The sequence below is a fragment of the Mesoplodon bidens genome (assembly GCF_964165515.1).
Source record: "Mesoplodon bidens genome assembly, chromosome: 15".
Lineage (NCBI taxonomy): Eukaryota > Metazoa > Chordata > Mammalia > Artiodactyla > Ziphiidae > Mesoplodon > Mesoplodon bidens.
Genome location: NC_138171.1, coordinates 34,005,379 through 34,023,604, shown reverse-complemented (window position 1 = coordinate 34,023,604; position 18,226 = coordinate 34,005,379). Strand labels below are relative to the sequence as shown.

Genomic DNA, 18,226 nt, shown 5'->3' with positions numbered 1-18,226 from the left:
AGCCCTGTAACACGTGAACACAGCTGAAGGGACCAGATCCCTGGGCATCTCTGACGCCATCAGTCAGGACCAGCACTTCTGGTCAGCATCACAGCACACGCCGAGTGGTTCAGACCCAAGTCCCAGCCGAGACCCTGCCTGGACGCATGTGACCGTCACTGTGGAACCACAACGGGGCATAGGCCGCGCTGGCCTGGGGCCCTGAGGGGCAGAGGGAACACCTCACAGAAACAACTCATCCTTTTATAAAATATTTATTCTAAAAAAATCACACTGTACAAATTCAGATAGAACATTCTCAAGGCTCATATTTATAAAAATGTGAACAGACTGGCGTTAACGAACAAACCTTCGTTGCTTCTTTCTAAATTAAGAAGGAAAAAGTGTTCCTTTTTTCCAAGTACAGTGACAGCAAATGTCTAGAAGACATCCAAAGAGCCAGCCGGTAAAGTAAGGTTCACCGCCAGCTCTCCAGTTCTGTTTCCCCAGAGGAATCCGACTCCGAACGCAGGGGGAGTGGGCGGCCCTTGGGGCCCCGGGCCTCATCCATCCAGTCGGCTGCTCAGTGAGGCTCCCGAGGCTGGTTACGTACAGCGTAGAAGTTTGTGCTCAGAGAAAATCCAACACAGTTTGTTCATAATTTCCTGTTCTCTAACGAAGTGGGTCTTCTGTACACTTGTTACAAAGTTCTGTACAAAAGCACGAAGCTCCTGGGAGGTATAACTTCTGAAAGTTAAAAATGACGACACAGAAGCGTTTTCTACAGTTCAATCTATACATTCACACGGAGGGAGGAACTCAATAAAAAAGAATTCATAAATCCCCCACCAGGGAATCCTGGCTTCTTTAAAGGTTACTTTAAAAGCTGTGGGTAAGTCCAGCTCCCACCTCGAATGGCCTCACCTTCCTGACGCTCATCCCCCTCCAACTATGAGGGGAACAACCGCCCTCCCGGCCAACCGCGGCCGAGCTCACAGCCAGGGGTGCCAGGCGGGATCCATGCGGCACAGGTTGTCCAGGCTGTTGGCGGCGGCCACCAGGGTGTTCACTTTGCTCTCCCCGCCCTCGAACTGCGCAAGGTTGTGCAGGCGGGTCATGATGGCCGTGACGGCCTTCTGGACGAGGGAGACCAGCTGCTGGCTGTCCATGTTCTCGGGCTGCCCGGCGGCTGACAGAGGAGATGACGTGTCCTCCTGCGTCTTTTTGTGCCAAGCGATGATCTCGTCCCGAAGCACGGTTTTCAGGATGCCATCCACCTGGGAGGGGAGAGGACAGGACGGTCCGCGCTTAACCTACAACAGCCCCGAGGGCGGCTCCCCAGTGAGTGAGGGGGCTCAGCCATGGCGGCCGACGGGCCATCAGCCTCAGCACCCGGGGCCAGGCACCACAGGCACGCTGGTGGGGTCACCGCAGCCAGACACGCGTGATGACACCCCGTGGATTCTAAGCTGAGGAAAGAGGGAGGGGGAGGGAGGGAGGGGCCAGTGGCTGCCGCTCCCCCTGGGGTCAGGGAACTGTGGGAACTGGGTCCACAGGGAGGGAGGTGGTGACCGCAGCAGGAAGGTGAGAAGCACCCGGGAGAGGGGACTGGAGGAGAAGGGCCGGGGACCCAGAGGCCAGCGGTGGCACTGACATCACTGACAAGATGGCGTGCCCACGACAAACACACCGTGCACAGGTCCTCCTGAGCCACAACATGGGACCTCAGCCCATCGTCACCATCAAAGGACGCGGGAGCTTCGTGAGGCCCCAGGGCTGCTTAAAAGTAACTTCGACTGACATGCTGAGGGTTTTATTCTGTGTTACTTGGCCCCAACAGAATGTGTTTTTAAAGGAGATTCCCACACAGCATGGTCTCTATATTAGCCTAACGTAAAGGCAGTCACTACATTTGGGCCCAGAGTTTGGAGAAGGCCCAGTTCCCTCCTGTCTACAGCAGCTCAGACTGTGCAGAGTAACTCCCGGTGTTTTTCCAAGTCGTAACAGGTCTTTAATATATGGAGGGCCTTCTTCACTCTTTCTAAAGTTTTCAATTAAATGCCACTCTAAGGATTACCCTGATTGCGTAGAAACAATTGTTCTGAGAACTTCATATTTCAAGCCTTAAGCCAAAGTGGATAAAGTGCACTGCTGTTCCCTGCATTAGAGCAGACTCCTTTCTCTAGAAGGAACCGTAGGACTCTTTGTTCTCACTCATGTTCATAACAGCTCATCACTATATCCCACAGCAGCAGCCCACATTGATGGGCATGTGCAACCGAAGATTAAAAAGAGCACAAAGTTCTGGTTGACAGTTAAGAGATTATTCCATAACGTACAACCTGTTCTATGTAAGTGTTTTGCGAAAGCAACTGGTGTCTGAAGCCTTCTCTAGACACAAACTGCTTATCTGGGAAAACAACAAACAAACAAATAGTAGTACAGCTGGTCTCAGAAATTAAAAGAAAAAATAAAGTAAATTGTGTTCCGTCCCCAACTGTGGAGAGACAGGATCAGGGTGAGAATGAGCTGGATTTGAATCCCTGTCTGTCCTCCCCGAGCACAGCGCCGGGTGCAGAATGTCACAGCCCTGGCATGGCCAAGGGCATCTGCCACGTGGCCTCTCACGGGGGGGGGGGGCGGTTCTGCCTCATGTGTCATGTCTGTTTAGGGCCTGTCACCGTAGCCCCAGTAAGACAGGAGCCATCCAACACGGACACACCTGCCCTCTTAAGCAGAAAGGTTTGCAAAATGAGAAACTGAAGGTAGCTATAAAATGGAGTAAACAAAACCGACACACAGAGGTAGTAGCTGGGGAAATTATCCAAGAGAGGCTTCTAGATTGCTCTTTGTAAACTGGGTTCAGCATCCTAAACACTCATGGACAGAGAACGTTTTAAACCCCTTTTCCCCAGTGAACGCACTGTGAATGCACAGCAGCAACAGCTCTTCCCTCCTCCTTCCTTGTCTGCAGATCAGGGGCTCCTGTGAGCCCATCACGTGCAGAGTTATCCAGTCTGTGCTCCTCACAAGACGACCCCTTACCTACCTTGAAGTTGGGCTGGGCGAAGCACCGGGCGACAGCGATCATGGATGCGGTCAATGGGCCAGAGACACCGATGGTGGTCAGAAACTCAGAAATGTTGGGTGTGAGGCGAAAAGGGACAGGACGGTTGGCATCTAAGTCTCCAGTTGCATCGTTTATATCAAATCGAAAGTAGGCCACGTTCAGTTTGCCGGTGTCCTAAAGTTCAGAAGGAGATGCTTTAGAAACTTAAACAGTAGGATGCAGATGCTACAGGAGGGCTGGCTGCTCACATCAGGTTACCTGAGCGATCTGCAGCATCTCGGGGTTGAGCCTATTGAGATGCAGGACGAACTCCGCAAAGCCAATGAGCGCGAGCTGGATGGTGAACATCTTGCGAAAGGTCCAGTAGTCGGTGGCGTTGGGGAAGGTGTGCAGAGCCCACTCCTTAAGCATGCTGCGTGGCACCATGTTGCTCTGAACTTCCTTGAGGATGTCTCGAAGGACCTGGAATGACACATCACTCCATGACTCTCCCATCTAATTCACTTATTTTTTTCCTTCAAAAAGAAAACTCTCATACTGTAATTTCTTTCTTGCTTAGCGCCACTTGAGTGAACTTTGCTGACAAATACATATGCAGTGTCATTTGACTAATCATGAGGATGCACAAAATTGGCCAATTTCCCTCCAAGGTTCCATGTCTTATGCCCAAAGCAACAATGGAGCTCTGTGAATAAAAGCCTCAGCTGCGTGATGTGTAATGATCTGTTTCACCAAGAATTTAGGTAATTAGCTGAATACTATAACTCACCAACTACAGAATATACCAGGCCGATGAACAGAAGATCAAAAGAATAGTTGGATACTTTGTAACCAAGAATATTAAAGACAAAAGTTTTATAAACTGAAGGAGCTAGTCCTAAAATGAGATTAGATGATACAGAACACTTTAAACTGAATTCTGCACTGGAAGACTCACAACACTGCTTCAAACATCACATATTTAGAGATGGTCTCCAAAAAGAGTTCGTTGAGTTAATTTGGCTCCTGTTAGACCAACTGGTAAGGGTACACAGGTCTCTTCTGGGCTAAGTCACACCCACGTGCTCTGAATAACCACTAGTACGCAGGCCGTGAGCAACCAAGAACCATGCAGACCTCCAATCACGCATTGTTTCTGTTCATTTCATCAGCAAAATGGAAAGAAGCCCTTCTGAGATAGCAGAATGAGGACTTCCAAAATCTACTGCTCCATAAATGCAGTGAGAACACCGGCAAAAACCATCAAAACAAACTTTTCCAGAACTCTGGAAATTAAAGGTTTGCAACAATCTGAGCAACTTTTATTCAAGAAAAAGAAGGCTGAATCTTAGTGAGAACAGTGAGCTTTGTGGCAGTTTAATTGTCCTATTCCCATCCCTTCCTCCCCAGCTCCAAAGTGGCCCTGAAAACGAACAGCCTTGCATCCTCGGCAGCTGTAAAAACAAGCAGGCTAACAGCCACTGGAGTGGGCAGAATCGGTGTGGTGACCCCAGAAAGGCCTGATCCCCAGAGGATGGTCACTGGTGACCTGTCAGCAGCTTCTGGAAAAAAAACCCCATTTACTGGGCTTGTCTGTTTGAACTCAGAGCACACAAGAGGGCGGCCAGACCAGGGACAAGCTGGGGAGTGAGACGATGTGGGGGCTTTGAAAAGCTCCACCACATTCCTGGGAACCCTGAAGGCCAGCCTCGTGCTCATGAGAAACCTCAGAAGGTCCACGCTCTCACTTCTGGTTGACAGCGAGATTCTGCACAAGCAGGCGGTGAAGGCTACGGCAGAGTTGTGAGCTACCCGCCCCCCCCCCCGCCCACACACACACAGACACACACACACAGGGGCCTGCAGAAAAGGCTGAAAACTTATTGATTCAAAGCATTTAAGAAAATCTCTGTATGTGATTGGCTCAAGACGGCAGAGTAGAAGGACGTGCTCTCACTCCCTCTTGTGAGAGCAACAGAATCACAACTAACTGCTGAATGATCACCGACAGGAAGACACTGGAACTCACCAGAAAAGATACCCACATCCAAAGACAAAGGAGAAGCCACAATGAGACGGTAGCAGGGGCGCAATCACAATAAAATCAAATCCCGTAGCTGCTGGGTGGGTGACCCACAAACTGGAGAACACTCATACCACAGAAGTCCACCCACTGGAGTGAAGATTCTGAGACCCACGTCAGGCTTCCCAACCTGGGGTCCAGCAACGGGAGGAGGAATTCCTAGAGAATCAGACTTTGAAGGCTAGCAGGATTTGATTGCAGGACTTTGACAGGACTGGGGAAACAGAGACTCCACTCTTGGAGAGCACACACAAAGCAATGTGTGCATCAGGACCCAGGGGAAGGAGCAGTGACCCCATAGGAGACTGAACCAGACCTACCTGCTAGTGTTGGAGGGTCTCCTGCAGAGGTGGGGGGTGACTGTGTCTCACTGTGAGGACAAGGACACTGGCAGCAGAAGTTCTGGGAAGTACTCCTTGGCGTGAAACCCTCCCAGAGTCTGCCATTAGCCCCACCCGGGTAGGCTCCAGTGTTGGGTCGCCTCAAGCCAAACAAACAACAGGGAGGGAACACAGCCCCACCCATCAACAGACAAGGGGATTAAAGTTTAATTGAGCTCAGCCCACCAGAGCAACAGCCAGCTCTACCCACCACCAGTCCCTCCCATCAGGAAACTTGCACAAGCCTCTTAGATAGCCTCATCCACCAGAGGTCAGACAGCAGAAGCAAGAAGAACTACAATCCTGCAGCCTGTGGAACAAAAAACACATTCACAGAAAGATAGACAATATGAAAAGGCAGAGGGCTATGTATGAGATGAAGGAAAAAGATAAGACACCAGAAAACCAACTAAATGAAGTGGAGATAGGCAACCTTCCCGAGAAATAATTCAGAATAATGATAGTGAAGATGATCCAGGACCTCGGAAAAAGAATGGAGGCAAAGATCGAGAAGATGCAAGAAATGTTTAACAAAGACCTAGAAGAATTAAAGAACAAACAAACAGAGATAAACAATACAATAACTGAAATGAAAACTACACTAGAAGGAATCAATAATAGAATAACTGAGGCAGAAGAACGGATAAGTGACCTGGAAGACAGAATGGTGGAATTCACTGCTACGGAACAGACTAAAGAAAAAAGAATGAAAAGAAATGAAGACAGCCTAAGAGACCTCTGGGACAACATTAAACCCAACAATATTGGCATTACAGGGGTCCCAGAAGGAGAAGAGAGAGAGAAAGGACCTGAGAAAATATTTGAAGAGATTATAGTCGAAAACTTCCCTAACATGGGAAAGGAAATAGCCGCCCAAGTGCAGGAAACCCAGAGAGTCCCATACAGGATAAACCCAAGGAGAAACACACTGAGACACATAGTAATCAAATTGGCAAAAATTAAAGACAAAGAAAAATTATTGAAAGCAGCAAGGGAAAAACGACAAATAACATACAAGGGAACTCCCATAAGGTTAACATCTGATTTCTCAGCAAAAACTCTACAAGCCAGAAGGGAGTGTCATGATATACTTAAAGTGATGAAAGGGAAGAACCTACAACCAAGATTACTCTACCCAGCAAGGATCTCATTCAGATTCAATGGAGACATCAAAAGCTTTACAGACAAGCAAAAGCTAAGAGAATTCAGCACCACCAAACCAGCTCTACAACAAATGCTAAAGGAACTTCTCTAAGTGGGAAAAACAAGAGAAGAAAAGGACCTACAAAAACAAACCCAAAACAATTAAGAAAATGGTAATAGGAACATACATATCGATAATTACCTTAAATGTGAATGGATTAAATGCTCCAACCAAAAGACACAGGCTTGCTGAATGGATACAAAAACAAGACCCATATATATGCTGTCTACAAGAGACCCACTGAGGACCTAGGGACACATTCAGACTGAAAGTGAGGGTATGGAAAAAGATATTCCATGCAAATGGAAATCAAAAGAAAGCTGGAGTAGCAATACTCATATCAGATAAAATAGACTTTAAAATAAAGAATGTTACAAGAGACAAGAAAGGACACTACATAATGATCAAGGGATCAATCCAAGAAGAAGATATAACAATTATAAATATATATGCACCCAACATAGGAGCACCTCGATACATAAGGCAACTGCTAACAGCTATAAGAGAGGAAATCGACAGTAACACAATAATAGTGGGAACCTACCTCACTTACACCAATGGACAGATCATCCAAAATGAAAATTAATAAGGAAACACAAGCTACAAATGACACAATAGACCAGACAGATTTAATTGATATTTATAGGACATTCCATCCCAAAACAGATTACACTTTCTTCTCAAGTGCACATGGAACATTCTCCAGGATAGATCACATCTTGGGTCACAAATCAAGCCTCAGTAAATTTAAGAAAACTGAAATCATATCAAGCGTCTTTTCTGACCACAATGCTATGAGATTAGAAATGAATTACAAGGAAAAAGATGTAAAAAAAACAAACACATGGAGGCTAAACAATATGTTACTAAATAACCAAGAGATCACTGAAGAAATAAAAAAATACAGACAAATGACAATGAAAACACGATGATCCAAAACCTATGGGATGCAGCAAAAGCAGCTCTAAGAGGGAAGTTTATAGCTATACAAGTCTACCTCAAGAAACAAGAAAAACTACAAATAAACAATCTAACCTTACACCTGAAGAACTAGAGAAAGAACAAACAAAACCCAAAGTAAGCAGAAGGAAAGAAATCATAAGATCAGAGTAGAAATAAATAGAAACAAAGAAAACAATAGCAAAGATCAATAAAACTAAAAGCTGGTTCTTTGAGAAGATAAACAAAATTGATAAACCATTAGCCAGACTCATCAAGAAAAAGAGGGATGGGCTTCCCTGGTGGCGCAGTGGTTGAGAGTCCGCCTGCCGATGCAGGGGACGTGGGTTCGTGTCCCGGTCCGGGAAGATCCCACATGCCACGGAGCAGTTGGGCCCGTGAGCCATGGCCGCTGAGCCTGTGCGTCCGGAGCCTGTGCTCCACAACGGGAGAGGCCACAACAGTGAGAGGCCCGTGTACCACCAAAAAAAAAAAAAAAAAAAAAAAAGAAAAAGAGGGAGAGGACTCAAATCAATAAAATTAGAAATGAAAAAGGAGAAGTTACAACAGACACAACAGAAATACAAAGCATCCGAAGAGACTACTACAAGCAACTCTATGCCAATAAAATGGACAACCTGGAAGAAATGGACAACTTCTTAGAAAGGTATAACCTTCCAAGACTGAACCAGGAAGAAAGAGAAAATAGGAACAGACCAATCACAAGTAGTGAAATTGAAACTGTGATTAAAAATCTTCCAACAAACAAAAGTCCAGGACCAGATGACTTCACAAGTGAATTCTATCAAACATTTAGAGAAGAGCTAACACCCATTCTTCTCAAATTCTTCCAAAAAATTGCAGAGGAAGGAACACTCCCAAACTCATTCTACAAGGCCACCAACGCCCTGATACCAAAACGAGACAAAGATACTACAAAAAAAGAAAACTGCAGACCAATATCACTGATGAATATAGATGAAAAAATCCTCTATAAAATACTAGCAAACAGAATCCAACAACACATTAAAAGGATCACACACCATGATCAAGTGGGATTTATCACAGGGATGCAAGGATTCTTCAATATACGCAAATCAATCAATGTGATACACCATATTAACAAATTGAAGAATAAAAACCATATGATCATCTCAATAGATGCAGAAAAAGCTTTTGACAAAATTCAATACCCATTTATGATAAAAACTCTCTAGAAAGTGGGCATAGAGGGAACCTACCTCAACATAATAAAGGCCATATATGACAAACCCACAGCAAACATCATTCTCAATGGTCAAAAACTGAAAGCATTTCCTCTAAGATCAGGAATAAGACAAAGATGTCCACTCTCACCACTATTATTCAAAATAGTTTTGGAAGTCCTAGCCATGGCAATCAGAGAAGAAAAAATAATAAAAGGAATACAAATTGGAAAAGAAGAAGTAAAACTGTCACCGTTTGCAGATGACATGATACTATAACATAGAGAATCCTAAAGATGCCACCAGAAAACTACTAGAGCTAATCAATCAAGTTGGTAAAGTTGCAGGATAGAAAATTAATGAACAGAAACCTCTTGCATTCCTATACACTAATGATGAAAAATCTGAAAGAGAAATTAAGGAAACACTCCCATTTACCATTGCAACAAAAAGAATAAAATACCCAGGAATAAACCTACCTAGGGAGACAAAAGACCTGTATGCAGAAAACTAGAAGACACTGATGAAAGAAATTAAAGATGATACCAACAGATGGAGAGATATACCATGTTCTTGGATTGGAAGAATCAATATTACAAAAATGACTATACTACCCAAAGCAATCTACAGGTTCAATGCACTCCCTATCAAATTACCAATGGCATTTTTTTATAGAACTAGAACAAAAAATCTTAAAATTTGTATGGAGACACAAAAGACCCTGAATAGCCAAAGCAGTCTTGAGGGAAAAAAGCAGAGCTGGAGCAATCAAGACTCCCTGACTTCAGACTATACTACAAAGCTACAGTAATCAAGACAATATGGAACTGGCACAAAAACAGAAATATAGATTAATGGAACAAGACAGAAAGCCCAGAGATAAACCCACACACCCATGGTCAACTAATCTATGAGAAAGGAGGCAACGATATACAATGGAGAAAAGACAGCCTCTTCAATAAGTGGTGCTGGGCAAATTGGACAGCTACATGTAAAAGAATGAAATTAGAACACTCCCTAACATCATACACAAAAATAAACTCAGAATGGATTACAGACCTAAACGTAAGACCGGACACTATAAAACTCTTAGAGGAAAACATAGGACGAACACTCTTTGACATAAATCACAGCAAGATCTTTTTTGATCCACCTCCTAGAGTAATGGCAATAAAACCAAAAATAAACAAATGGGACCTAATGAAACTTAAAAGCTTTTGCATAGCAAAGGAAACCACAAACAAGACGAAAAGACAACCCTCAGAATGGGACAAAATATTTGCAAACAAATCAATGGACAAAGGATTAATCTCCAAAATATATATAAACAGCTCATGCAACTCAATATTAAAAAAAACAAACAACCCAATCCAAAAATGGGCAGAAGACCTAAATAGACATTTCTCCAAAGAAGACATATAGATGGCCAAGAAGCACATGAAAAGTTGCTCAACATCACTAATTATTAGAGAAATGCAAATCAAAACTACAATGATGTATCACCTCACACCAGTTAGAATGGGCATCATCAGAAAGTCTACAAACAACAAATGCTGGAGAGGGTGTGGAGAAAAGGGAATCCTTTTGCACTGTTGGTGGGAATGTAAATTGATACAGCCACTATGGAGAACAGTATGGAGGTTCCTTAAAAAACTAAACATAGAACTACCATATGACCCAGCAATCCCACTACTGGGCATATACCCAGAGAAAACCATAATTCAAAAAGACACACGCACCCCAATGCTCATTGCAGCACCATTTACAATAGCCAGGTCATGGAAGCAACCTAAGTTCCCATCGGCAGACGAATGGATAAAGAAGATGTGGTACATACATACAATGGAATATTACTCAGCCATAAAAAGGAACGAAATTGGGTCATCTGTAGAGATGTGGATGAATCTAGAGACCGTCATACAGAGTGAAGTAAGTCAGAAAGAGAAAAACAAATATCGTATACTAACGCATATATGTGGAACCTAGAAAAATGGTACAGATGAACTGGTATGCAGGGCAGAAATTGAGACACAGATGTAGAGAACAAACGTATGGACACCAAGGGTGGAAAATGGCAGGGGTGGGGGTGGTGGTGTGATGAATTGGGAGATTGGGATTGACATATATATACTAATATATATAAAATGGATAACTAATAAGAACCTGCTGTATAAAAAAATAAATACAATTTTAACATTCAAAAAAAAAAGAAAAGAATATCTCTGTAAATCACTGGCTGGCCGCTGGGCTAACTGAGGAGATGCCTCAGTGGCTGCACTTGTGTGAGGAGTGGTCAGGTCCTCTAGGGAGAGTTGATGAGTTTGGTTTTTTGGTTTTGGATATTCCTCAATGGCATCCTGGAGAGAATTAGCCCAGGAAAGTCACTAAAACGAACAAACAGCAACAACAACGAACCTTGGGGGGAAGGATGTGATTTCTAGAGTTGCCACATTATATTATCCGAAACATCCAGTTTTCAACAGAAAATTATGAGGCATGAAAAGAAGCAGGACAACATGGCCGATACACAGCCAAGAAGGTGAAGTCACCTGTATCAAGTCACTTACACCCAGAACATATGAAGAATTCTTAGAATCAACAATAAAAAGACAAATCACCCAATTTAAAAACAAGCAAAGGACCCGAACAGACTTTTCTCCAAAGAAAATACACAAACAGCCAATTAGCAAATGAAAAAATACGCAGCATCACTGGTTCTCAACCAAAATGAGCTAGCCCTTCACACCCACTAGGATGGCTATAATCAAAAAGACAGACAATACTAAGCACTGGCAAGACTGTGGAGAGATTAGAACCCTCATATATTGCGGTCACTTTGGAAAACAGTTTGGCAGTTCATCAGAATGTTAAACGTAAGAGCTACCATATAACCCAGCAATTCTACTCCTAGGTATATATCCAAGAGAAATGAAAACACAGGCCCACACAAAAACATGTACACAAATGTTCACAGCAGCATTAATCATAACAGTATAAACAAGCTAAAGTCTATCAACTCATGAACAGATAAATTAAATGTGTTATATTTATACAAGGGAATAATCAGCAATAAAAAGAAACAAACTACTGACACATGCTACAAAACAGATAACCTTGAGAACATGCTCAATGAAAGAAGCCAGACATTGAAGACCACATGTTGTATGATTCCGATCACATGATGCATCCAGAATAAGCAAATTCACAGAGACGAAAGATCTGTGGTCACCAGGGGTGGGGACAGAGAAGAATAGGGAGTGACTAGTAACAGGTATCAAGTTTTTTTCGGGTGATGAAATGTTTCAAAGATAGATAGTGGTGATGACTAACTCTGTGAATACTGAAAACATTAAATCGTACATCTTAAAGGGGAAATTTTATGGCATGTGAATAATATCCCAATTATAATACCCAAAGGTGTTATAAAAAACTGCAAAGGATGAAGCAGCAGAGTTAATAACAAAACAAACTAGGGGACAAAAACTAAGAAGAGGGAACCAAGCTGGGATTATTTGTATTGTCAGCATCTCCAGCTGGCCCAGCAGGACCCTAGCACTGTTTCTACGCTGGACCAGTCATCAGCTCCATCTTTACAAAGCGACAGGGCATTCTGAGGTAGCTGTGTATTTGCAGATGGGAGGTGCTGGCTTCCACACTGTCAAAGGTACATGCAGCCTGAAGAATCCAATCCATTCATCTCCCACAAACACCCCAAAACTGCCCATGCTCCACAGAGGCCAACCAGAACAGAGGAATCCCACCTGCCTAACTGGCAAGAAGGTGGAGGCTTACACAAGACCCTGTGCCCTGAGCACTGCCGCGGTGGGTGAAACGAGCACCTGTGGGCTCCATCCACCTAAACCAAGGCCTCTGGGACCCAGATTAATGTAGACCAGTCCCCGGGAGAACAGAGGCAAGTCACAGCTTCCAGCTCTGGGGTGTCTCTCCTAGAAACCGTGAGGCCCTCTCGGGAAACACAGGAAGGACGCCAGAGGCATCCAGAGAACGGCCCAAAGTGCTGCATTTTGGTGACGCAGACAATTCTGGATAAAACCTTCTCATCCAGGGGCCACCCCTGCCCTGCTATCCATCAAGGGCAGGAACCTGCAGATGGAGAGGGACCTTCGTCCACCTGACGGGTGCAGCCGAGAGCTGTCCAGGACTCGGCGGGGGGCACTGTGCTGCCACCCTAGGCGACAAAAACAGCCGGCCTGACGTGTTTCAGGGTTCCCCACTTTCTGTATTTTAGAATGTACATGTGGTACAAAGACTGTGTGGTACCTTAAGGCCTTGCAGCAAACCAGACAAATGTGAACACTATGTGGGGAGACAGCCTCCCATCACCTAGACCTGGTTTGTTGGCCAAATGAACCTGCCATAAAGTTATTTTAAAATTCTGATATCTGGGCCTCTCTGCAAGTGCAGGTAAAGGACTACGAGGCTCTGCAAGGTTGAAACGTACCTCTCTGTCCTGTTACAACAAATGGTCTGCGGCAAATGCCCCTTCACCAAGGCCCATGGCCACCTCACCAGTCCAACTGGACCCCCTGCCCAGCCCCGGCCCCGGTGCCCCCATACCTGGTGGCTGGCCTGCGTCCCGCGCGCCTGCACGGTGGCCAGGCGGTCGTAGTAGCGGGAGATGGGGTTGTCGTGCTCGATGCCCTTCTTGGCACAGCGCTGCTTGTAGATCTCCACCAGGGAGAGTGAGGATGGGTTGTCCTCCACCAGGCGCATCTGCGGGGACACGGCCACCACGCGCGGGACTGAGGAGAGAGGGGAGAGATGGGCAGATGAGAGTGGGGCCCACAGGCCAGCACTGGGGCAGAGGCGAGAGTGAAGCTGGGAGAGCCCGGTCACACGGCACGGTGGCCTCAGCCCACGGCCTGAGGCTCCGTCTAGCAGGCCCGTGACCTGCGTTTATGGCACAGGTGACCAGGAAGGCCTCACTAGGCAACCTCACGAGAAGAACAAGGAGGCTGTGCCGCCAAGTGCTCTGGAGCTAAGCGGCGCAGCTCTGAGCCGAGTCTGCTGGCCTGCGGGGGGGCGGCGGGCACACGACGCCTCTGACTTCTAATCGAGAGTTGATTCAATCTAACGCCAGTTAAAGAAAGCATAGCCACTGGCCCGCTGCCATGGCTTCAACCCATGAAGAAATTCCTACAGGACTCCAGGGGACGTACATGGACCACCACCTGGAACTAACCAGGAGCTTGTTTCTTTGGAAGCAGTAAAGAACAACCAACTAGCACAGCTGGGACCAACACGGTAGATCACGTTACATACATGTGAAAACGCACACAGCTTTCTACAGACCTATTTTTTTTTAATATACTTCTTATTTTGGGGATGTTGAACTTAAGGGCAAGAGATTTTAGGTCAGAATAGGCTGGATCACAACTTAGTTAGCAGAAGAAAGTTCCATACAGGACCAGATAATATGCGTTGCAGTGGGCTCCTGAACTGGGGATTAATGCTGAAGTGTACCAATAGTTCCCTCCTCTGGGTGGGATTACAGGCAGGTCATCTACACCCCTTACTACAGGCTCACGATTCACCCACAACAACTTGGTTCTGGGAGGACCTCACTCGAGGTTGCTGGTTGCTGCCTGCCTGAGATTTCTGTGACCTGCCCGGGGCTCCTTGACTCCCAGGCAGCACCTCAGGCGGTGCCCACACACTGCAGGCTGTGTCCCGGAGCAGGTCCAAGACTGCACTTAAAAACTGCCACGTGCCGTGAGCACACGCCCAACAAGCCCTCTGCTCAGCTGGGCATCGCCAGAGCCTGGGAAGATTCCTGGGGAAGTGAGGAGGGCCGTGTGCACGGGCCCGGGGCATCCTTCTCCAGACAAGTCCTCGTTGGGTGCCTGTCCTGCGGGGAGGAGCCTCAGGCCCCAGGGGTGGAGGTGTCCCCTCCCTCCAGGAGCAGGGCCCGTGCGGGCACCAGCCCTCAGCCTACGGCCTGCCCCTTCCTGGTGGGGCTCAGAGACTCGCAGTTGCTGACACAGATGGCACAGGCTGCTGGGTGTCGCCATGCAGCCCCTGGGCAGCGCTCGTACCTGTGAAGAATAAGTGCCTCTTGGTGGTTTCCTTCCTCTTTTCCAAGCAGGGGTTGAGCAGGCGGAGCAGCTGCAGCACGCGCTCCTCCCGCCGCGACTCCGTCAGGCAGGCGTCATTCATGACCAGGTATGGGTAGATCTTTCCGTTGTGCCCGCGGATGTACAGCCTCCTGGCTGCCGTGTTGTGCTTCTGCACAATCTCCACCCGGGGCATAAACCTGCCGGGAGGAGTGGACAATCAGACACCAACGCCCTGAGCCCCAACTTCCAAGCCTTTCCTTTGAGAAGAAAATGGAGCTCTACAGAAGCGGCTGCCAGAACTGTCCTGGAAAACAGACTGTACGACAGCAGTGGTTTGTCATTTACACCCCACCTCACTGCGACAAGGTACAGGTCGTGCCACAGTATCGGAGGGAAAACGAGAGGAGGAAGAGAAGGCGATGCTGGAAGTTTCAAACAGGCACGCCGAGGGTCCAGCCTCAGCAGCCAGAGACGGGTGCTAACTGGCCCAGGAGTCCAGCAGCCACAAGAGCGCGGGCCCCACTGGCTGGCGCTGGGGCAGAGGACCAGGTGCCCGAGGAGCGAGCGTGGGCTGTGGGCCCGAGCACACTGACGGCAGGAGGGGGAGGGGGTGGCCAGGACGGGTCAGGTTTGGAGGAAATACCTGGCCATTAAGGGTCGCCCCTTCACAGCTCACTTTACATTTTTTTTTTTTTTTTTTTTTTTTTTTTTTTTTTGCGGTAGGCGGGCCTCTCACTGTTGTGGCCTCTCCCCTTGCAGAGCACAGGCTCCGGATGCGCAGGCTCAGCAGCCATGGCTCACGGGCCTAGCCGCTCTGCGGCATGTGGGATCTTCCCAGACCGGGGCACGAACCCGTGTCCCCTGCATCGGCAGGCGGACTCTCAACCACTGCGCCACCAGGGAAGCCCTCACTTTACATTTTAAATAAGATGCAACTTGCTTCGCTCTGGTAAATTTGACCATTGTCTGATTCTTTTGAATCCTGTGCTTTAAGAGTTTACAGAAGACTGCGAAACTATACTTTGTCAAGTTCCATGGGGATTCAGAAAGGGTTCTTTTGAGAGCAAACACAAGCTTGACTCAAACAAGACACTGAACCCAGTGGTTAGACCAGACCCTTTAAAGGTACTCATATCCCGGAGCAACACTGTGTCCTCTCCCGTTTTGGGGGAAGGAGTGCAGAGGGGAGGGAATTACAGTGTGACCCGCTGGCCAGGTCTGCCTGGGGGTCTGCTGGGGAAGGTTTTGGTGATCCCAGGCCAGGTCAGGTTCACTCACCGAGCGATCTTGATGTAGTAATGTGTTGGCTTTGGCATCAGAAATTCCCCAGGAATTTCTACCTCAGCTGTCTGCGCTGAGAAATTGCTCAAAAACCGGCACTTTTCTTCTATGAGGAAGAATTTTGGAAGTTGCTTGGTTTTAGCCTCCAGAATTTTGATCCACTTTTTCAGTTTAGAAATAAGATTATGAAGCTTCATGGAACCTGGAACACTGAAGTCAAAATCTGCAAAATAAAATATGATTAGAAACATTTTTAGTCATTTGGGCTATTTCTAATTCACTACAAAAACCACAGCTCAAGCACCTCCCAGGTAGGAAACAGACACATCTCACATCTAGTCTGCAGCAAAGCACTGTAAGTCACAGGACGGATATAAATAGCATGGACCCTCAAGGATTAAGTTAAACAAGGTAGCATGTGTTAAGGCCCTCAGCACAGCACGTGGCTACTCCAGCAGTTCTAATCATCACGCCCACGCGTGACCTCAACTGTGTACAGGGTCATCAGTTTTATGAAAGTCAATGTACTTAAAAAAAAAAAAATTTATTTATTTTTGGATGTGTTGGGTCTTCGTTGCTGCACACAGGCTTTCTCTAGTTGCGGCAAGCAGGGGCTACTCTTTGTCACAGTGCACGGGTTTCTCATTGCAGTGGCTTCTCTTGTTGTGGAGCGTGGGCTTCAGTAGTTGTGGCACACAGGCTCAGTAGTTGTGGCGCACGGGCTTAGTTGCTCCGCGGCATGTGGGATCTTCCCGGACCAGGGCTCGAACCCGTGTCCCCTGCATTGGCAGGCGGATTCTTAACCACTGTGCCACCAGGGAAGCCCCTGAAAGTCAATGTACTTTTATTGTGTGGGGTTTTTTTTCACAGCATTTCTCTGGTTTCCCTTTAACTCTAGCATGACTTCACACGAGCAGGTGGCTGGAGAGGTCCCCATGCACCAACACGAGGCAGCAGGTTTCCACCCAGGCTCCCCAGCAGAGCTACGGCAGAGGCCACCCAGCCAGGACGCAGGCAGCTGCACACAGGGGCTGCTCCTTCTCAGCTCTGGATCAGGAAGGTGTTACCAAGCTCAGGCCTGACATTCATGTAATGGATTTTTGTTTGTTACTTTTTGTTAACTTTTATTTTGAAATGAATATAGATTCACAGGAGTGCAAAGAAATGTACAGGGAGGGCCACTCACCCCTTTCTGAAACCAAGGCATTGGCATAACCCCCAAGGCTGATTCAGATACGTGTCCTGTGTGTGTGCACGCGTGCACGTGTGTCTCCATGAGATGTCATGTAGGGAGCACCAAACCAGCACCGTGACCAAGCTGCTCACCGTCCATCACCACAGACGCCCCGATGCCTCTCAGAGCCACAGCCACCTCCTCCCCGCATCCCTGACGCCTGGCTACCGCTACTCTGGTCTCCATCTTGATTATTATGTTATTTCACAAGGGTTTCATAATTAAGCAGCATGCAGCAGGAATCCTTTTGAGATTGGCTTTTTGCAGTCAGCGTAATTTCTTTGAGGTTCCTCTAAGTTGCTGTTAACTCCTCTTTATTTGCTTTATATGAGTATGGAAATACCACACGTTGTGTATCCATTCTCCTCAGAGGGGCATTTGGGTGGACTTCAGTTTGGAGCTATTACAAATAAAGTGGCTATCAACACTCGGGTGTAAGTTTTTGCTTGTAAATAAGTCTCTGGGATAAATTTAGTGTACTGTTTTGAAGTTCCTTTTAGCTCCTTAAAGACTTGGAGCTAGTAGCCAATGCATGCAATGTTGCTGGAGATGGAGGGACATCTCTCCTCCACTCTCTAGACCAGAACACAGTGCTAAAACCTAGAGACGGTCCTCCCTGGGGGCACATGACGAGAGGCATTGGACAGCTCTTGATTTAAGTATCTGAAACTCGCTACACGTTGTGGTTGGTCAGAGCCTCATAGCTGTCCTTCTTTGAAGTTTCAGTGTTTGTCATTTTTTTCACATCAGAATCCGGATGACTTGTTCCACTTCTAATTCTCTATTTCAGACCAC

General features: G+C 46.7%; 1 protein-coding gene across 11 annotated transcripts in view; it reads right to left on the bottom strand.

The window, feature by feature from the left end:
* Nucleotides 1-238: 238 nt before the first annotated feature.
* TRRAP (transformation/transcription domain associated protein) overlaps nt 239-18,226 on the bottom strand; it is a 111,993-nt gene continuing 94,005 nt past the window's right edge. For all 11 annotated transcript variants that reach the window (XM_081255916.1, XM_081255906.1, XM_081255913.1 and 8 more), the window contains 6 exons: nt 16,195-16,420; nt 14,896-15,113; nt 13,418-13,602; nt 3,308-3,511; nt 3,029-3,223; nt 239-1,256 (listed from right to left, as the gene is read on the bottom strand). In XM_081255916.1, coding sequence (XP_081112042.1) covers nt 972-1,256; nt 3,029-3,223; nt 3,308-3,511; nt 13,418-13,602; nt 14,896-15,113; nt 16,195-16,420 — 1,313 coding nt within the window. In that variant the 3' untranslated portion in view covers nt 239-971. The remainder of the gene's footprint in view (nt 1,257-3,028; nt 3,224-3,307; nt 3,512-13,417; nt 13,603-14,895; nt 15,114-16,194; nt 16,421-18,226) is intronic.